The sequence below is a fragment of the Spea bombifrons genome, chromosome 1 (assembly GCF_027358695.1).
Source record: "Spea bombifrons isolate aSpeBom1 chromosome 1, aSpeBom1.2.pri, whole genome shotgun sequence".
Lineage (NCBI taxonomy): Eukaryota > Metazoa > Chordata > Amphibia > Anura > Pelobatidae > Spea > Spea bombifrons.
Window position 1 is genome coordinate 162,590,527 of NC_071087.1, and position 22,261 is coordinate 162,612,787.

The following is a 22,261-nucleotide window of genomic DNA, read 5'->3' on the forward strand; positions in this document are numbered from 1 at the left end:
TCATTTCTTTACTAGGTGCTCGTGTTGCTCCAGAGCTTTACTTTCTGCTTTGACAGGCTGTGGCACCGGTTGTAGTAGTAGTTGTGTTGCATCCTCCCCTGCTGAAGCCATAACTATGATAAAACATTATAGGTATACGATATATGTTCACGATGTCACGCAGCACATTGATTCTGATGTACGATACCCCTGTTTCCTGGCGCTTGTTACTAGAGTTTAAGTGAATATTCTGTGGCCCCTGTAGGATTTTGTCAGGTAGAAGGAGTTCCCGTTGCCCCGCTCCTCAGTAACTCGTACGCATCTCACCGACGAGGTCCCGGTTGGGCGGAAACGTACGCAGTCGGCTGCCGGTTTGGGGCCGGTCTAATACGCTGCTGAAAAAAGTAAATCGTTGAACGGCGGCGGCACAGTGTCGCTGAGCGGTGGATTTATTAACGTGCCACGGCCACAGTAAAGCAGATCAGGATTCATTTATGTGATCAATGTTTCTGATAACGGTTTAGCAATTGTGCCTTTTTTTGGGGCTGCAGTGGTAGCACCTCTCTTGTCCAATTCTTATTTTTTTTGTTTTGTTTTTATGCTCAAATATAATAAACCCCCTTGATGACAATTGACGGTCCGGGCACGTCATGGCTTTAAACGGGTGCAAAAAGCCATCTGCGTTCGCTTTCTGCACCCAAGTGGTGTTGCTGTAATGCCTCAATGTAGAGATCAGCATCAGGGGCCATATCTGGCCCCTCCCTGGGGGAGGTCAACGTCCGCCATACAGTGTATGCAGATCAACGATCGCCTCCTAGACTTCAATGGTGTCGCTGAAATGCCTCGATAGTGAGACATTTAGGGACACCGAACACCCATCGCAAGACGGAGGCGTGTTCTTTAAAAAAAAAAATTCTCTTCTGAGAACTCTGGCTCCACTTGTAGGTTGAATACGGGTACTGCATCCAACCATGCAAGTCAATGGAGCCCAGCTTTCTAATCAGCATGTGATTACATTTAATAGTAAAATAAATGTAAAAAAATTATAATAATAGTAACATGTAAAAACAATTTCCCACTCACCATCAAGGGAAATTATTCCCATTAAAAAAAATGTTAAAAAGGCCAAAAAAATAAAATATATATACATATATATATAAAAAAATATGTTTAAGAGAAATTAGCGCTTTATTTTCTTGGATGGTAAGAGTTAAAATACTGGCATGTTAAATGCCCATGGGGTGTTTACTTTTAAAAAATGTATGATTTGATAGGGTAAATTGCATTGGCCGGGTTCAACAACGTCCCAATTAACACATCTAATTTCCAATTTGAAAAATGCATGTGTCCCAAATGTGGGTTTTTAGCCCCCAAACAACCTGACAAACCTATGCTTGTGGAGTATCACTGTACTCAGAAGATGTTGCTGAACACATATTGGGGTGTCGTGTGACAGCGACATATACCAGGAGCTGTAAATTCATACATAAAGTAGGTGTGTGGGAGAAAATACACACAAAAATACCACTGCAAACAAAGGCTGGTGGTAAAATGAGTGCATGCAAAGAGTTAAAATACTAGCATTTGAAATACCCTGGGGTGTCTAGTTTTCAAAAATATATGGTTTTATTGGGCACACTGAAGTGAGCAGGCTCAAAGATGTACCGAATAGGACATGGGCACAGGATCACCAAATGTCAAAGTTCAACATTACAAAATGCGCATTCCCCAAATGTGGCCCTTTTGCCCCAAAACAGCCAGGCAAACCCATGCATGGGTGGTATCACTATACTCGGGAGATGTTGCTGAACACATATTGGGGTGTTGTGTGACAGTGACATATACCAGGAGCTGTAAATTCATACCTGAAGTAAAATGTGTGAAAAAAAAATGACTACCGCAAAGTTTGACAAAGGCCGGTGGTAGAATTAGTGCATGGAAAGAGTTAAAATACTAGCATTTGAAATACCCTGGGGTGTCTAGTCTTTAAAAATATATGGTTTGATGGGGTAAATTGCATCGGCCGGGGGGAAGAATTACCAGGAAACAAATGGTTTTGAAATACCAAAACGCTACTTGTACTTATTGCCCCACAACATGCAGAAAACAAACCATGAAAACATTGGGTATTTCTAAACTCAGGACAAATAGTAGAATCTATTTAGCAGGTTTTTCCATTAACTTTTAATTCACAAAAAGTCCTTTCTCAATTTTTCCATAGTAAATGAAATGATACAATTAAAATAATGACATCTAAAGAAAGCCCTTCTCGTCCTGAACAAAAACCAACAATATAAAACCTGTGTGGGTTCAGTAAACGCGAGAGAAGAAAATTACAGCTAAACACGAGCACCGCAGGAATGTTAAGCCAGCCATTGTCACGAAGGGTACAAAAAATAAAATCAGCCGTTGTCACAAACAGGTGGGTTGGTCCAAACCTTACAAGGATTTATACTGTTTTTATTTTATGTTATACTGTGATTATTTTATGTTTTTTTTAATTAGTGTAAAATGTATCAATTTGTATCCAGTTTTACCTCTTCTGCTTCCTAACGATTGTTTTAATGTTTGATCACATGATAAACCGGATCCCCCACTTTAAGTGTCCCGGTCTTCTCCACGCCATAGTATTGCCCAAAGAGGGGTGCAGTTTTATAGAGATGGCTCAAGGTGGGGTCACTCTCCCTGAAGGTTCTTAACGTGTCCAGAGGTTCCTTCCGACTCATGACGCCGGTGTTCGGGTTCACTGTAGTTAAGACGCAGCGTCCGCACGCCATGGTCCTCTTCATCCTTGATGTTCCAACCCTGATATCATCCCAACCATCTTCTGCAAAGGCCTCACAGCCAGATACCACGATGCAAGGCCTGAAATTCATCAGGGACACCGGCTCTTCAAGACGCCTGTTGAGATCCTCCAGCGATGTTTCAGAGAGGAGCATGATGGGACTGGCATCTGGATAAGCGATCACATCTTTCTCTCTGAACAATACCTTGGCCTCAATGCATTTACGCGGACGCATCGTATCAGCTTCAAAATGCACCAAGTAATACGGCTGATCGCTCTGGAAGTAAGATGTCAGCCAGCGGGAAACTTCTTCTCCGCAGTCTCGACCCTGGATGTCGTTCCCAAACACCCTGCAGTCACGAACTTTGTTGCTTTTGGGGAGTGACATGGGAACCAGAAGCTCCTCCATTCCCGAAGCTTTAAGGCACAGAGATTCCCCTCTTACGCTCACATCGATGAGGACCAAACGAGGCTCCTGTCTTCCCGTCACCATATTTCCAGCCTCTGTCACCACCAGCCAGTGCCTGTCCTTCAGCTCACCTTTGCTGAGACCCATGTCCAGGCAGTCTGCATCTTGGACGGATATTGGCCGGCAAGATTTAATGGGGTAAATCAGGAGCTGGGACACGACCCCCACCTGCTTCAGCTCCTCGCTGCTCCTCCGTCTCCACCACATCCAAGAGGCTATAGCCGTTAAACCCACTCCCGCCGCGCACAGTAAGGGCAAGCGCTGCCGTGGGAAGGACTGCACTGCAGATTTCATGGCCATGGACACGTAGGAAAGAATCGAAGACATTTTTGGCGAATCAGAGGATAATCTGATCAAATTGGCCTCATACAATATGCTATTTTTAAATCAAAATCTCCCAGTACCCTAGAATAAAACAAAATACATTTGACATTAATATTCTTAACTTTATATGAAAATGACAACCACCAAACAAAGTTAGGAACTAAAGGCTGGAAGAACCAACAGTCCGGATAATTACTAAATTAAAACTTTAACTTTAAAAAAGAAAAAAAAAAAAAAAAAAAGCTCTAAGAATATTTTTATTGTAAAAATCAGAAAGGCAAAAAATATCTATGTGGCAGTAAAAGGGTTAAAAACAAAGATTTTTTCCTACAAATGCTACAAATAAACTAAGTCATCACATTGTATCAGCGCAGTCATTCAGTGACCTGGAAAAAAAAACTAGCAAGCAAATAGTTAATCGGACTTAGTTGCTAAACTGGAATTTTAATATACTTATAGGCAACACTATTGTTAATGTAGAGCTGTCTTTTAACCCTTTCATTGCTGCTTGCATGCTGTGTTAGCAGCAATGATATGAGTAGGTGGATGGGATACCACATCTACCGTCTCCTATAAAGAGTATTAGGGCTGCAACAGCTAATTGATAAAATTGATAATAATCAATAATGAAAATCATTGCCAACAAATTTCATTATCGGTTAGTTGAATCGATGTTATCGCTTATAAGATGGGGGGTTTTCAGAGCAAATAATGGATAATAACACGAAGCTCGAGATCCCCCGCAGCGCTGCAGGGGACCCGGATCCTCCTCTCTGACAGCCGGTGGGGGGTGTCTGTGCGATGAATTTCAGATCCAATTCTTTGGTTCACTCAATGTCACTCACAGCAGTTACTGGTTCCCAGTCCCTCCCTGCAGTCACACTGACGATTGGCCCCACCCCTTTCTACTTCCCAGTCCCTCCCTCCAGTCACACTGACGATTGGCCCCGCCCCTTTCCTTATAGCGTCCACACTGCTCAGCAACTCATCTAACAGTAAGTATAAAATTAATATTTAGGCTGCTGAAAGTTAGGGGAGGTGGGGGTTAATTTAGGGGCAGTTATGGTTAATGGGGTTAATTAAAGATGAGAGTTGGTACCGTGTTAGCCGTAGAATTACAGGAGGTCTTGAAAGCTTGCAATCTATATTTACTCAGTTAGCCAATAAAGGTATCATTCAAACTCCACTGGTCTCCTAGGGTTAATTAAGGGGCAGTTACGGTTGATGGGGTCTTTAGGGTTAATTTAGGGGCAGTTATGGTAAATGTAAAATTTACATTTATTTTTTTTATCCGATTAATCGAAAAAATAATTGGCCAACTAATCGATTATGAAAATAATTGTTAGCTGCAGCCCTAAAGAGTATAAAGTAATAATTCAGATCTGGAAGTTGAGGTCAATCTTGTACTAGAGGGTCTGGGGCTAAGATGTAAACAGCCTCCCGGCAGAGGTGGTAGAGGGTAATACAGTGAGGTTATTAAACATGCATGGGATAGACATACGGCTCCTGAATCTAAGACCAACGACTGGTTAAGGTTTGAGTCGTTACAGCAGAAGGAACAGGCGACTAGACGGGGGCCGGATGGGGCCGATCTGGCAGTCGTTCTAAGTTTCTATCTGGAATCCCTATCACAGTCTGATTTATGTTTATTATGTATTATAATTTGTAACTATATTAACCCCGTAAGGACAATGGGCGGTCCCTAAACCCATTGAAAACAATGCATTTTGAGCCCGTACATGTACGGGCTTTGTCATTAAGGGGTTAAAAGTAAGGTTTGCGCACTCATTCCCTTAATAGTTAAAAGGGGGGGGGGGAGTAGCCTCACCTGCCCTTACAGTCTCTGCCTTCACTCACATACACCTACTCATACTCACAGCTTCTGCAGGCAAGGAGGAGGGAGACTAGAAGCGAGGAGGAAGAGGAGGAGTTGTTATGTAACTACTCAGGAGCCAACTGCATATGCCAAGTGTCTCTTTAGGAAGAACAGTCCCGCTTTGGTCCTCAAATCCTTGTGCCCTTCTCTTTCCTAACGCCCCTCTCTCCTCCCCTGATGCCCCTCTTTTCTAGGAGGTCGGAATGTTTGCTGGGTATGAGGGGATCGCAGGGTTCTACAGCCCTAAAAGCCCCGATAATGTGTATAGAAACAGCAGGAAACAGCTTTATATATTAAACGGGGTAAATAAACCCCATTATTCTTCTAAATGCCCCGCCAGTCACACAAATACCCCTCAATAGGGGCCACAAGTCACATATAGAGTCTGAGTAAAGCCCGGAACCATCCGGCGTGCTGCGAGGAATGCCTATTGTGGCGTCACGGAGTTCCTGCTTTCTGTGCAGATCAGGAGCACAAAGAGGAAAAATAACTGCATTCAGACTGAAGCCGAGCTGGAAATAGAACGTTCTGTATCTATAGCTTCACTTTAACCCCTATAGAAAGTGAGAGTATATATATATATATATGTATTATTATATATATTGTATTATTATATGTATTATTATTATCATATGTGTTACACGCATGGAAATCGCTCACCTACAGAAAGCAGCTGGAATCTCAGAGAGCGCAAAGAGTCTCACATGATCCGGCCGCCTGCGAGGCTGAGCAAAGTCCACGGCTTCACCTGCCACGGGAATCTGCGCGGCTCGGGTAATCGCCACGGCACACGAACCAGATTTGATCTTCGACCTTTTTATCAATTTGGTAATCAGATGGGTCTATAGTCAAGTCCCAGCGCTGTATACAGTAATATAACCCCCCCAGCACTGTATACAGTAATATAACCCCCAGAGCTGTATACAGTAATATAACCCCCAGCACTGTATACAGTAATATAACCCCCAGCGCTGTATACAGTAATATAACCCCCAGCACTGTATACAGTAATATAACCCCCAGCGCTGTATACAGTAATATAACCCCCAGCACTGTATACAGTAATATAACCCCCAGCGCTGTATACAGTAATATAACCCCCAGCGCTGTATACAGTAATATAACCCCAGCGCTGTATACAGTAATATAACCCCCAGCGCTGTATACAGTAATATAACCCCCAGCGCTGTATACAGTAATATAACCCCCAGCGCTGTATACAGTAATATAACCCCCCAGCGCTGTATACAGTAATATAACCCCCAGCGCTGTATACAGTAATATAACCCCCAGCGCTGTATACAGTAATAACCCCCAGCGCTGTATACAGTAATATAACCCCCAGCGCTGTATACAGTAATATAACCCCCAGCGCTGTATACAGTAATATAACCCCCAGCGCTGTATACAGTAATATAACCCCCCAGCACTGTATACAGTAATATAACACCGAGCGCTGTATACAGTAATATAACACCGAGCGCTGTATACAGTAATATAACCCCCCCAGCGCTGTATACAGTAATATAACCCCCCAGCACTGTATACAGTAATATAACCCCCAGAGCTGTATACAGTAATATAACCCCCAGAGCTGAATACAGAAATATAACCCCCCAGCACTGTATACAGTAAAATAACCCCCAGCGCTGTATACAGTAATATAACCCCCAGCGCTGTATACAGTACTAAATCCCAGTGCTGTATACAGTAATATAACCCCCCAGCGCTGTATACAGTAATATAACCCCCAGTGCTGTATACAGTAATATACCCCCCAGCTCTGTATACAGTAATATAACCCCCCAGCGCTGTATACAGTAATATAACCCCCAGCGCTGTGTACAGTAATATAACCCCCAGCGCTGTATACAGTAATATAACCCCCAGCGCAGTGTACAGTAATATAACCCCCAGCACTGTATACAGTAATAACCCCCAGCACTGTATACAGTAATAACCCCCAGCGCTGTATACAGTAATATAACCCCCCAGTACTTTATACAGTAATATAACCCCCCAGCGCTGTATACAGTAATATAACCCCCAGAGCTGTATACAGTAATATAACCCCCAGCACTGTATACAGTAATATAACCCCCCCAGCACTGTATACAGTAATATAACCCCCAGAGCTTTCTACAGTAATATACCCCCCAGCGCTGTATACAGTAATATAACCCCCCAGCACTGTATACAGTAATATAACCCCCCAGCGCTGTATACAGTAATATAACCCCCCAGCGCTGTATACAGTAATATAACCCCCAGCGCTGTATACAGTAATATAACCCCCAGCGCTGTATACAGTAATATAACCCCCAGCACTGTATACGGTAATATAACCCCCCCAGCGCTGTATACGGTAATATAACCCCCAGCGCTGTATACAGTAATATAACCCCCAGCGCTGTATACAGTAATATAACCCCCAGCGCTGTATACGGTAATATAACCCCCAGCACTGTATACAGTAATGTAACCCCCAGCGCTGTATACAGTAATATAACCCCCAGCTCTGTATACAGTAATATAACCCCCAGCGCTGTATACAGTAATATAACCCCCAGCGCTGTATACAGTAATATAACCCCTGGCGCTGTATACAGTAATATACCTCCCCCAGCGCTGTATACAGTAATATAACCCCCTAGCACTGTATACAGTAATATAACCCCCAGCGCTGTATACAGTAATATAACCCCCTAGCACTGTATACAGTAATATAACCTCCCAGCGCTGTATACAGTAATATAACCCCCCATCGCTGTATACAGTAATATGACCCCCAGCGCTGTATACAGTAATATAACTCCCAGCGCTGTATACAGTAATATAACCCCCAGCACTGTATACAGTAATATAACCCCCCAGCGCTGTATACAGTAATATAACTCCCAGCGCTGTATACAGTAATATAACCCCCCAGCGCTGTATACAGTAATATAACCCCCAGCGCTGTATACAGCAATATAACCCCCCAGCACTGTATACAGTAATATAACCCCCAGCGCTGTATACAGTAATATAACCCCCCAGCACTGTATACAGTAATATAACCCCCAACGCTGTATACAGTAATATAACCCCCAGCGCTGTATACAGTAATATAACCCCCAGCACTGTATACAGTAATATAACCTCCCAGCACTGTATACAGTAATATAACCCCCAACGCTGTATACAGTAATATAAACCCCCAGCGCTGTATACAGTAATATAACCCCCAGCACTGTATACAGTAATATAACCCCCAGCGCTGTATACAGTAATATAACCCCCAGCGCTGTATACAGTAATATAACCCCCAGCGCTGTATACAGTAATATAACCCCCCAGCACTGTATACAGTAATATAACCCCCAGAGCTGTATACAGTAATATAACCCCCAGAGCTGTATACAGTAATATAACCCCCAGCGCTGTATACAGTAATATAACCCCCAGCGCTGTATACAGTAATATAACCCCCCCAGCGCTGTATACAGTAATATAACCCCCAGCGCTGTATACAGTAATATAACCCCCAGTGCTGTATACAGTAATATACCCCCCAGCACTGTATACAGTAATATAACCCCCAGCGCTGTATACAGTAATATAACCCCCAGCGCTGTATACAGTAATATAACCCCCAGCGCAGTGTACAGTAATATAACCCCCAGCGCTGTATAGAGTAATATAACCCCCAGCACTATATACAGTAATAACCCCCAGCACTGTATACAGTAATAACCCCCAGCGCTGTATACAGTAATATAACCCCCCGGCGCTGTATACAGTAATATAACCCCCCAGTACTTTATACAGTAATATAACCCCCCCAGCGCTGTATACAGTAATATAACCCCCAGAGCTGTATACAGTAATATAACCCCCCAGCACTGTATACAGTAATATAACCCCCCAGCACTGTATACAGTAATATAACCCCCAGCGCTGTATACAGTAATATACCCCCCCAGCACTGTATACAGTAATATAACCCCCAGCGCTGTATACAGTAATATAACCCCCAGCGCTGTATACAGTAATATAACCCCCAGCGCTGGATACAGTAATATAATCCCCCATATTTTTACATTTCACTCTATTTTCTTCTCTGCCTTAACCGCCCTCCCCAAGGGCATTTCTCTTTGACAAGTCCGGCTGTGGGCATCCCACCTTCGGAAACGGCTATGTTGCCATGGCAATAGGCGTGTGCACGTGGGGTGCACAGGAGGGGAGAAGCTGTCACGGTGAAGCGACGGGCGAGTTAACGACCTGAAATCTAAATAAACGTGTCTTGGAGTCACCGACGTTATTCAGAGAGTGACAGCGGCGGCCCCCTTGTGCCTTCGTTCAATATATTTACTGTGCGTGCTCTAAGTGTCCCGTTACATTAGTCGTTTACCCCAAAACCAGTGCGACCAAGACCAGGTACCCGTCAGCCCCTACGTACAAAAAACACGGAGATAGATGGCGGGTCGTATCGAGCTCTTACTATCTATGTATTGTATTAAGCGCTGCGTAAACTGTTGGCGCTATATTAAAGATAATAATAATAATAAATATATACAGAGAGAACAATGAATGGAATTAACAAAAACCACGATATATATATATATATATGTATATCTACACAGTCTGTATATGTATCCCAGGCACATTCCCTCAGATAATACGGAGTTAAATCAAGAGACATGGAATTAGAACAATGAAGCCGTTATTTAGTTACCTGCGATGAATGACGCCGACTGCCGCTCTGTGATTTGCCGGCGGAGAATGTGCAATACTGACCCCTACTGGTGACCATGAGAACTTATCTCACATATATACAGTATATAAATCATACATAGTATATAGAATATAAAGATCGGCCCCCGGCTGTCTGTTTTTCCTGCTGTAAAGACTCAAACCTTAATCGTCGGTCTCGGGCATGTTATACAAAATAAATAATAATTTCCTTCCATTGCATCTCGGTCTCTGATCCTCTATTGTTTGAGTCCGGTCCCTTGTTGTAACTTTTCTCCTCCTTTGAAATAAGTTCCCTCCTTTACTTTGTTAAATCACAGACTCCAGGCGCTGACGTCAGCGGGACGGGCAGAGATTGTGCTTTTTGGCACCTGCAGGTGTCAAGAGAATTAATGGAAAGGCTGCCACCTGCTTCTAAAAAAATTAAAAATGTATTAAAAATAAAAAATGACCAATCCTTCAGCATCTACAATAAGATTTTTTTTCACCCAGGGGTATCTAGGAGCAGAGTTAGTTTGCATGGCTGCATAGCATTTAAGCCACCATTAAACTCCTAGCTCATGGCATTGAGGAACAGCTTTACTGCTTGAATATTGGCACTCTTGCCTCAGTTCCTTATAGATTGTAAGCTCCTATGAGCAGGGCCCTGCTCATCCTTTGTTTCTGGCACAAAATCTTATGTGATGCGCCGCTAGGTCCTGTTTACCAAGTGTACAGCCCTGTGGTATATGATGGTGCTATATAAATCATTCAATAACAATCCTGAAAAGTCAATGGCATAAAAAGAATGGTCAGTAAGGGTTTGCAGGGAACTCTATGAACTCACGGCACTGAGGATGCAATTCTGCTATACGGCGGAGAAATCGCAGCGGGGAATGATGGAGTATTCCGCGGATCGCTCCGGTTTTAGCGCAGATTTGTAACCGACGCGTAACACTCGCTGCTTCCTGATCGAAACCAGTCATATATTTCCACAGTCCATCATTTTATTGCCAAACATATCGAGTAACATACATCGCAGGAGGACAAAACTTAAGTCAAACATGAATTCTTTCAACTGTTTTACAAGTATTACAACCCTAGAGGCCGACGGCGTGCGTCTGACGGCACCGGTTCCTCGCGCTTGCAGTTCTCGGATGAAGCTGTGGATCTGTGCCTCAAAACGCTGCAACACACAGCGAGACAGACTCCTCTCTATGAGCTCCATTCCGAAGACATCTAACCGCACTCTGAATAAGCCCTTTTTTATTCGGTCAGCAGCGTGTAAGGGTGCGTTAACTTAACTACGCGCCTGCCAGGCACCAATACCTTGAAACATTTGGGTTCATTCCAGCCGCACGGCGATAACGTAACCCAGGAGCTGTAACGAGGAAAGCAGGGAAGACGATTCGCAGACGATGCTTTTTGCCACTTTGCTTAAAAGAAGCAAACCTGGAACGTCCTTTGTACACGATACAAATACGATGAAGCAAGCGACGTCATAAAGGGGGAGTTTCACTGAAATTAAGATACGAAATCTTAATTTGGGGAATGAAAGCAAACTTGATTTTAGTGGAAAAAATGCCCCCCCCTTTCATGAAATGTAGCCATTAGCTGCTGCCACGTAACAGAGCAGCTTTCATTCATACTCTCACACTTTCATTCACTCGCTCTCACTGTTAGGTATCATAAGTGATTTTGCTGCATTGTTTAAAAAGTATCACCACCGAGAACATTCCATTTCTTTTTAGGGTTATAAGACCCCCTTTTAAACTTTTTTTTTTTTTTTAAGACAATGGGTTATGTATAGAAAGAGATTCAGATACAGCTTCCCATCCTGCAGTGACGTTTCAGAATTCTAGAGGGAACTTTCTTGTTTTTTCTGTTACATTGTTTTGTTGTATAAAAAGTATACGTTTTCGCTGACACATAAAATAAAAAAATTAAGGCCCTATGCGACATCTGAAAAATTATTATACATTTTTCATGTCTCTGCTCCGTTTGCTGCGTTGCTGGCAGTTTGTTCTGTTGGAATTGCCTTTTATATGTTGTTATCACCCCAGTCTGCGTGCGATAACGTGACACACCACATGAGGTTGATAAATGGCGGCAGAGAAATCCACATCCCTTGATTTCTGCATCGGCGGGCGGCAGTAACGTTTTTAGGATTTGTCCAGCATTGACGAGTGATGGCTTTGAGGTCTGGAAGAGCTTGTAATATATTGAACGGGTCCAAGTTCTATCAATAATGGATCTGGCATCTGCGAGGCGCAGCCGTATATCACGTTTGGTCTGATTAAACCCAACTGCAGAGATCGAGCGTCGTAGTTCATGCAGTTTAGCTGGAGGGTCTTCACCGTTAGATGTGTCCGAGTCGTCACAGAGAAGGATTTTAGGCACAAGGTGAATTCCGAGGGGCTTCTCCGTAACATCTCTGCCCTCTGGTGCTACCTGGGATGGTGAAGGATCAGTGTCTTGAACCAGCTGCTGACGGCACAGTCTATCCTCAAAATCAGTGCAATGCCCAGGAGAAGAAACACGCTGCTGACCATGAACCCCAAAGCCTCAAAAAGGAACCTGAGGAAGAGAGAAGACAGTGATTATATATATATATATATATATATATATATTATATATATATAGTGGGATAAGGCAGACCGAGGAGTAGGAAAAAGCAAAGAAATAAAAGTTTCTAAAGATTGCAATGTTTTCAATTCTTATTTGCATCTTCATATAAATGTCCAGTTTCCATGCAAACTTACTTTGGTGCAAACACTTTCCAGACCATGAGGTGGCGCCGGAGAATCATGGCTGCGCAGACGCATGACAGCAGCTGGGGGATAAAAAGGCGCATGTCAGAGGACGTTATCAGAGGTACGACGCATGAGAGACAGAGCTGCCCCAATATAAACGAGCGAGCTAGAAAGAGAACGTTATAGAACTCATTCCAATAACCTTCCCACCCGTTACATATACCCGATATCACATATTGACTGCGTCGTGTTTCGCTCCGAGCTTCGTGATCCAGCACATTAACCTATAGTATTCCTCTGCAGACATCCGGGGTCCCAAAAGTCTTTATAAAAACATATTACCTCTGACTGAAGACTCCATCCTCTCTTGGACCGACGCCGTTATATCCGTTTTGCCTGGATGTATTTAGCCCATAATAAGTGTATTTTATTTTGTTCATATTCGGGTTCCAGCGCCCGACGCCCGGGACATGCAGTCCCGGGCGCCGGGCAGGCAGCGGAGTTAGGATACAGATCCCCCGCAGCGATGCAGGGGACCTGTATCCTACTCTCTGATACGCTCAGACAGCCTCCCCTGCCAGCACTTTCCACGGGGGCGGGGGGGGTGGGGGTGCCGGCACGGGAGGTTGTCTAAGCGCATCGTTCAGACGTGCCGGCAGCAGAGGTTGTTAACGCTTGCATCGCCGCAGCCAGTGAACGTCTGGGCGATGTACGCTAACAATCTTCCTTGCCAGCACTTCCCACGGCGGAAGTGCCAGCACCAGAAGTTGAGTACGCGTACTGCGTAGCTGTCCCCAGCCGGCCCTGCAAGACCCCGGGGAGTCTGCACCGGTAAGTCTAGGGGGGGGGCACAGTGGCAGCATATCTGGGGAGGGCAGAGTAGCAGCATAAAAAAAAGCACCTAACAAAAAAAAAACACCTAACAAAAAAGCACCTAACTTTTAGGGTGCAGCCTATATCCGAGCCAATACGATATATATATATATATATATATATATATATATATATATATATATATATATATATATATATATATTGCCATTCCCTGTCCTGCGATTCATTCTTCTGAAACACCATTTAACGTATCCCCCCCGTGCAATGATTTTTGGCCCCCGGGTGCCGTCCACTGACCTGCACGCCGTGGACGAAGAGGCACTTGGCCCCCAGCTGGAGCAGAGCTGCGGAGAACCGGTCTGGATTTTCTCGTAGCCTCATCTCCATCATGGGCGCCTCATCCTCCTCCGCCTTGCCTTCCCGCGGCTCGGTCTTTGCCTTCTTTCTCCTGCTGGTGGACGCCTCGCACAGGAACGGCCAGAGGAGCAGCAGAGAGGACCCAACTTCCTCGGGAAAAAACATTTAATCCATCACACAAGGTTTTTTATATATATGGATAGCTGGCCCGATCTATTCACACCTCTCATGTTTGCCACCAACATCCCCAATTGTTCCACTGACTTTCTGAGTTGTCCCTCCCGCCGCACAGAGACTTATTCAGAGCGTAAGCCCACTTGCCGAGTCCAGTTACCTGAGAACAGAATCTGTGCTGAGAAGGTGTTGGCGGCCACGAAGATGGCGGGGATTATATTGTTGCCGTGTCCTTCCTGGAAGCCGACGAACGCCGCGTTCCAGTGAATGGCTGGGAAGACCGGCTGGTGCCCCGTGGCGTAGAAGCCATGAGTGGCTGCGAGCCCCCAGGCCGTGACTGCGTACCACGGCACTGAGAACAGGTCTGAGGAAGAAATGACTGTAAATGACAGGAAATCCTACAATATCTGCTGCTGTATCCTCCACGTATAGATTCTGGAATGTTTATGGAGCCGTGTCTCGCCAATCACATGGCAGATCGGCCCCATTCGTCTCAGTTTCTCCTGCTGTAAAGACTCAAACCTCCCTTCATTACCCTCTACCAGTTCTGCTGGGAGGCCTTTCCACTCATCAACCTCTTTCTCAGTAAAACGTCCTTACATTCCATTTAAGCCTTTGACCCTCTAGTGTTAGATTTTGGGCTCTTGTTCTAACATATATATATATATTCAGCACGTAGCTTACCGTCCATGTTGGGTGCAGAGCGGAGGTTGCAGACGTGGCCGTGTATATGCAGAATAATTCCGGCTTCGACAAGCAGAAGAAGAAAGGAGGGAGCGAGTCTCTCACTGTGAAGCAAGAGAAGGACGAGAGAGAGCAAAGTGAGCGTGACCAGCATGGCGGCCGAATACACACTGCCCAGACCGTAGGCCTCCACGGCGGCCGGCTTCTTCCCTTCCTCTTCTGGCTCCCGCTGTAAGCGGCTCTTCAGCGTCCGCTGCATCTTCCTGTAAATCTGAGGGATAACGTGGAGTAACTCGGCCTGCGAGGCCGGTGCCCCTCGGTAGGTAGTTACCGTGTTATCGGCCTCATAGTCCCGGCTCCTCTTCATGAACACCATCACGGGGCTGCATAATACGAGCAGGAGACCCAGCCCTGCCAAGCAGTATATGGCTCTAGGAAAGGCCACGAGGGCCAGCTGGGTGAGCTCACGCAGCCTGGCAAAACTATCCTCGGCCCCCGAGCCCAGAGCCCAATAGCAAGAGATGGCCAAAGCCACCAAAGGAAGCCCCCAACGTACATACAGCACGAGCGGCGAGGGGCTGTTGAGGTTTCCATAATGCTGCATCCACTTTCTAACCAGATAGACGATAGCGCCCAGGCACAGCACACACACCAGGTAGGAGAGATTCTTCGTCTGGGGGTCCTGCACGCTGGATAGCGGTGACAAAAACGGGGAGGGCTGGCAGTCCGGGGTTTCCTCGCGGCAGTTATGAAAGATCGCCGAGAGGCGGACGCAGAACGTCAAGGCCGCCAGCAGCCCCAAGAGACGCGGACCGTCCTTCTTGTAGTTCGGACTGAGGGAAGGTTTCAGAGACTCGCTCCCAAACGGGGTGAAGGTGGGTAGAGTTAATCTGCCATCCCAGTGAACCGTGACTACTGTCACCGTTAGTAACGAAGTCAAAAGGAAGGGAGCCACGTGCCCCTCGGCCACTACAAAGCTGTCCGAAAACAGAGAGCAACATCGAAAGAAAAGAATTACGCAAGTGACGGAAAGCAGAGGAAAAGCGGCCGGTGAACGTGGCTTGGCTTTCGCGAATCTCTGCTTCCTGAAATAGTAGAAGAAGCTCAGCTGAGAGGCAAACGAGACCAAACCGCAGAAGGAGACAGGATCCAATTCAACCACCGAGGCCCATGCGCATACCCCGAGCAAAGCGGCTGCACCCAGAGACCACATTACAGGGAAAGCCAGCAGATACTTGTATGAGAAACTGAAGGCCGTGCCGGTCTCTGCCACCAGGTAACATACGAGGCAGCACAGGCAGAGAACGAGGCAGCCGGCCAGCATATGCCCAGGGTGGAAGCGGGCCCAGGACTCCATGCACATGGATCTGGCCTCCAGGAGGTAGGACTGCAGTCTGGGAACCAGCTTCTGGAGACGGCCTTCAAGCTCTAACTCGGTGACCAAGTTCTGGCTCCACTCGGACATCACGTCGTCGTACTCCGCTGTGACCGAGGAGAATACGTCCCTCAAACGTCTCAGCTTCTCGGGGGGCAGATCCGCGGCAGCCAAAGAGTACGAATGCAAGAAGCGGTCAACCTAAAGCAGGAAGACAAGATGGCGACATCAGCTGACGGAAGTCATACACGGACAACGGAGCACATAACGAACATCATGTACACGGCACAGAAACGGCAAAATATTCTGACCTAGATTAACAACTCAAATGTGATTAATTTTATGTATAAAATAATTCTAGTGCAAAGTCTAGAATGTGATCACCATAGCAACCATTCCATTGGTTGCTACGATGAGGAGACCAATTTCCTAACTTTGCATCAGAATCACTTCTTATATATAGCCTGGTTCATTGAGGGTTAAAGCAGTGACTCTGAGAATTTGAGAAGTATCTGAAAGGATTTTATTACCGCCACTAAATATAGGAAACTGCCAGGGAGGCTCTTCCTTCCCATCACATACAAAGTTTATTTTTAAAATACATTAGAGAAATGCTCGCTTAAATACCTTGACAAATATAACCTTTCCCGTTCTTTGGATGCACGATAAAGAAACATTGCCCGAGGGTTTATTAAGGCTCATATAACAGATATGGTAACGTCACCAACCACCACGTGTATAACGACCAGACACGGATTTACCTGCCATGCATTGATCTGATACGCGGCTGCCTTGGCGCGGACCGAGGAGAACAGATCTTCCATGACGGCTCCCAGGTTACTGTACGGGATGGGAACTCCCAGCAGGAGAGACAGACTTGGAACCAGGTTCACCTGAGGGACGGGTTCCGGGTCCTAAAAGGGGAAACGTCTTTTAATTCCTGACTGCGGCCACGGACACAAGCAAACGACTTCACAACAGCCATAGAAAATGTATGGATCGCAGTGTAAGCCTGTAACGGACACACGGATTGGTAGAGCCTTCCTTTACAGGGCAAGGTACAGCTGAACCAGCTTACATACAACACGTGTGAAACATCAGATGCATTACAATAGATGTCACCAGGACTACCGCCTCCAGACACAGGAGTACCTGTATTTAATGCTGTGATCCACCAGTAACAGTAAAGCCCAAAACGTTTACACCCCTCTGGTGAGACACAGAGGTTATTTGAATAGACTGGGAATACGGAACAGCTGAAAGGCCCCCATTACGTGCAAGAGGTCATGACTACAGCCTTATAATGAAGCCAAACATAAAGAAGCAATTAATTATCAGCCACGGGTCTCTTTGAGCCGGTCTAATGCTCTCTCAGTACCGTTTCCAGGTTGCTGTCAAACAGCGGTGCTTTGCTGTACAGGAACAGAGCGGCCGTGACCTCCTTTTCGCTGTCTCCTCCGTGGTCTCCAGTGTCGGTCATCCCGTGATCTCCAGCCACCACCAGCAGTGTCTTCTCATCCAGGTGCTCTATCAGAGAGCTAAGCATAGAAAGGATGAAGGATGGGCAGTTCCATAAGAGCTCTGCCACTTCTGTTATATCAGCAGAACAGAGGAACATAAAACTGATGGTCTATTCCTGCGAGTCTCCCACAATCATGAAAAATTACAGTTTATGAGATCACCAGAGCTTTAAAAAATGATAATTATCTCCCAGAAACCTGAATGACGGTCAAATAGAAAAAAGCCAAAGGCAGCTGATTTACAACAGTGTCAAAGAGCTGCGATTCTAACCTTCTCAGGATATCCCCTTAAACTGCATAGTTTGGCATCAGGACAGCGGGGGCCTACCTTATCATCTGGTTCATCTGTGTTAGTTTTTTAGCGGTCTCTGGGTGGTCCGGTCCATGCTTATGACCACAGTGATCGACGCCGAGGAAATGGGCTATCAGGACATCCCAGTCTCCTCCATCCACTGTGAAAAGGAACGGTAAGAAATTGCGTAAACATCCAGAAGTTTCCCACCCCGAGGAGAGATGTACCCCACCAGGCCTGTGTCGAGGATCCCAAGATGTTCCCTAAACTCACCAGTTGGGTAGAGGTGCCTCAGGATCCCATCATCCACTGTATGGAGGTCCTTGACGTTGAAGGAAGGGAAAAAATAGGATTTGTGGAATTTTTTGGGAAATAAGCCATCCCACGTGTCATCCCCCATAAAGACAACTCTCCTTCCTACAAAAAGATGCAATGGGTGAATTTCAAAACGCTTTGGGCAGCAAAGGACAACCTTTTGTATTTGAGAGAAGACATCACAGCACCAGCTCTGTAGTTTGGTTAAATGCACAGAAACTTTAACACACATTTTATAATATCAGGTAAAAATGATTCAAATCCCTCTCAGGCAGAGTTTATAGGGGGACGTTTGCCCCGCACCCGTTTGCCAAGCATTAAAAATAACACAAATATCCAAAGATGAAAGACAAATTTATTGTTTAGCCGCTATGCGGGGTCCATACGGGCACCACCGTTACTAAAGAAGCCATTAGATTTGTCCCAGGTTCCAACCCGCCAACCCATTGGTGCTCATCTCAGCAATTCTGAATGCTTCAATATCACGGACTCTGTAAAAGATCTCAGCAGATCCAAGACCCCAACGAGCCAAACTCCCAACTAACCAGATAATGCCCCCCGGGATTCAGGCCTCACCATTCTGCACCAGTTGATGGATCAGGTTGTCCTCCTGAATGGCATAACTGGCAAAGTTGCTGCCCACATCAACAAACGTTGGCAGAGACCCAGTGGTCAGACCCTTAATCCTCTGCATGGTTGTGGTGGGAGGGTCGGCCCGGAAAGGGTATAATCTGGCATGTTTAGGCTGGGATTGAGTGAGCTGATGTATAACCGCCATCTTGTTTTGAAACGACTTGGGGCTGGCGTTTCTTGGGTCATATTTGGCAAAGTCGTACTTCAAAGCGTCTACGATGACAACCACTGCCTTCTGGAACTTGCGTGGGAGCCAGCAGTCGCCTTGCCGGGACCCTGAAGAAGGGCGTTCGGAGCACGAGCTCTGGTTGTTGAGCTCAATTCTCATAAGAAGGAATCCACTCGTGAAAAGCCAGATGCTTAAACAGAAAAGGAGCGAGAGCCAGCCTAAAAAGAGGACCACCGGAGCTCTCTTCATCCCGCAAGATCTAAATAAATGAAAAATAAAATGACATCAGGGAGGTCACGACACGAGGCGTCTCACAGGGAGCTATTCAATATCATAAGAGAAACAGCGCGGAGACCCCAAGTGAACAGCTGCCCCAGTGATAGGCTACAGAAGGGGGGGGGCATTTGTCAGGTGGTTTTCTTTACTAGTCCAAATTTCAGGACATTTACATCCTACACCAATGGTCAAGCACTGACTTTAATGAAAACCCCCCGCCATTGGGATATAATGACACTGAGAGTTAGCAGGAGAGGTGAGCAGCGAACTCCAAGGGTGCTTCTCCCGCAGAAAGGGCTGAGCTGGCCCTAAATTACGTATTATAGACTTATATACAATGTATGACGTAAATCCTTCACAGCGCGCAGGGATGCAGCGTCAGGAATTGTTTGATTTATGGATCCCGTGGGTGCAGGCTCCTCGTTTAGGTGATATAAAGAGGCTTCGCTGCCCCCCCCGTAGTACTAATATAAACATTTTCCCCCCTAAAACATGGACCCTCGCTGCTCATAAAAAAGATTATTCGGCTTGTTTTGTTCAAGGTCGAGTCACGGCTATCAGCCCTGCGGGAACCTGAAGGAGCGGAGATAAGAGAACAAAGGATGCTGAGTTGACCTTGGGCAGGAGAGACTCGGTAACAAGGACTAGTTAGTCCTTAACCAGGAGCGGGTTAGCGGTCAGTGCCTCGGCCGGCAGCAGGACACAGCATGGAACCGACTGGAAATCACAATCTCTGTGCAAAGAATTCTAGAACCCCCGTTAGATCCACCTCCTGCCCTGCCGGCCCACTTATTACCCCAATACCTGGGGCACAAAAACCCGCCGTTACCATAACTGCTCCTAGATAATCAGGTGGTGACAGCAACTACCGTTTATCGTTTGTTATAGCGCCATCATATTCCGTAGCGCTGTACAATGGGTAGACAGGTCATTAGTAGTATATAACTTACAAAAACAACCCCTCCCCCAATGTCAGCCAAAAGTTCATACACCAATAAACTCAATGAGCTCTCTTCTTCTAGAAAATCTAACCCTGACCCTTCCAGGTGATGGAAGTTGTAGTCCAGTAATAGATGGAGATCTGCCTACCAGCCGATGCTGCTACTTGGCAAACATCATATTGCACCGGAGCTCTGCTGATGAACTCTTTATTACATACTGGATGCACGGGTGACATTCAGTGCAAATACCTGGGGTCTGGAGGAGATACAACTCCCACTGCGCTCAGCCAGATTTAGTAGCCAGAAGGCCGCTGCCTCCCCTGCCTGTGGCTGGAATCATTATGGTCAGGGTACCCAGCCTGTAGTGGTGTACAGCGCTGAGTACGCCTGGGTGACAGGTGTTATACTCACCCACCCGGCGCCCGAAGCAGCCAGAGTCCTCCTCACATTGAGCCGAGGTCAGAAAAACCCGGAAGAGCTGGAACAACGTCACCAGGGTAACGGAGCAGCAAGACGGAGACCTGGGCTAGACAGGCAAAAACCATAGACGTGGGAAGAACAGAGTGACCCTTCTGGGAGATCGGTTCATGACAGCGGCACCTGCTGGCCGAGCTGTGATACAGCCGGGAGAACAGGTCACAACATACCGGTGTATGCCGGGCCGGAGGGGCAGAGCTGGGACAGGTTTTAGGGGTCAAATACTGGTGGCAGAGCCGGGCCGAGGGATCATACCGGAAAGACAGAACTGGGATAGGTTTACATACAGTGCTAATTTTAGCTGATAAAAATAAACTATTTTTTGTTATATTTTTTTACTTTTTTACATTTTGTTGAAACTGGTTTCTCTGATCGTGACATCACTGCATAATTATTTGAAAATGTTACCTTTTAAAAATTTTTCCATTTCTTTCTATTTTACTAATCACGTTGTGATTAGAAAGCTGGGCTCCATTGACTTGCATTGTTGGATGCAGTACCTGTATTCAGCCAGAAGGGTCTGGATGCAAAATCTCTCACAGTGGAGCTTGTGACGGCTCTCCTTATCATGTGGTATGTGTTTTCTGTACTGCTGATAGCCTTACAATCAAGGCATAATATAATATGAGGAATATACAGGATATAACGGGTTATAAGGACGGGATTAGTTATACGGGGGGAGAGTATATAATATATAATATGAGGAATATACAGGATATAACGGGTTATAAGGACGGAATTAGTTATACGGGGGGGAGTATATAATATATAATATGAGGAATATACAGGATATAACGGGTTATAAGGACAGGATTGGTTATACGGCCAGAGAGTATATAATATATAATATGAGGAATATACAGGGATATAACTGGTTATAAGGGCGGGATTAGTTATACGGCCGGGGAGTATATAATATATAATATGAGGAATATACAGGGTATAACGGGTTATATGGACGGGATTAGTTATATGGCCAGAGAGTATATAATATATAATATGAGGAATATACAGGTATATAACGGGTTATAAGGACGGGATTAGTTATACGGCGAGAGAGTATATAATATATAATATGAGGAATATACAGGGATATAAGGGGTTATAAGGACGGGTTTACTTATACAGGCCGGAGAGTATATAATATATAATATGAGGAATATACAGGTATATAACGGGTTATAAGGACGGGATTAGTTATACGGGGGGAGAGTATATAATATATAATATGAGGAATATACAGGGATATAACGGGTTATAAGGACGGGATTAGTTATACGGCCGGAGAGTATATAATATATAATATGAGGAATAT

The 22,261-nt window shown here is 45.5% G+C and overlaps 2 protein-coding genes across 2 annotated transcripts; both read right to left on the reverse strand.

Moving 5' to 3' along the window:
- Window positions 1-2,460: 2,460 nt before the first annotated feature.
- Window positions 2,461-3,575, reverse strand: LOC128467102 (mitochondrial amidoxime-reducing component 1-like). Its single transcript, XM_053448627.1, has one exon. The coding sequence runs from the start codon at window positions 3,558-3,560 to the stop codon at window positions 2,541-2,543; it is 1,020 nt and encodes a 339-aa protein (XP_053304602.1). The 5' UTR covers window positions 3,561-3,575; the 3' UTR covers window positions 2,461-2,540.
- Window positions 3,576-11,940: 8,365 nt separating this feature from the next.
- Window positions 11,941-20,947, reverse strand: PIGO (phosphatidylinositol glycan anchor biosynthesis class O). Its single transcript, XM_053448538.1, has 11 exons — window positions 20,881-20,947; window positions 19,027-19,511; window positions 18,409-18,552; window positions 18,172-18,295; window positions 17,702-17,861; window positions 17,085-17,237; window positions 14,949-16,524; window positions 14,425-14,628; window positions 14,031-14,236; window positions 12,909-12,979; window positions 11,941-12,723 (listed from the first exon to the last, which is right to left on the reverse strand). The coding sequence occupies exons 2-11, from the start codon at window positions 19,499-19,501 to the stop codon at window positions 12,594-12,596; spliced, it is 3,243 nt and encodes a 1,080-aa protein (XP_053304513.1). The 5' UTR covers window positions 19,502-19,511; window positions 20,881-20,947; the 3' UTR covers window positions 11,941-12,593.
- Between the last annotated feature and the right edge of the window lie 1,314 nt (window positions 20,948-22,261).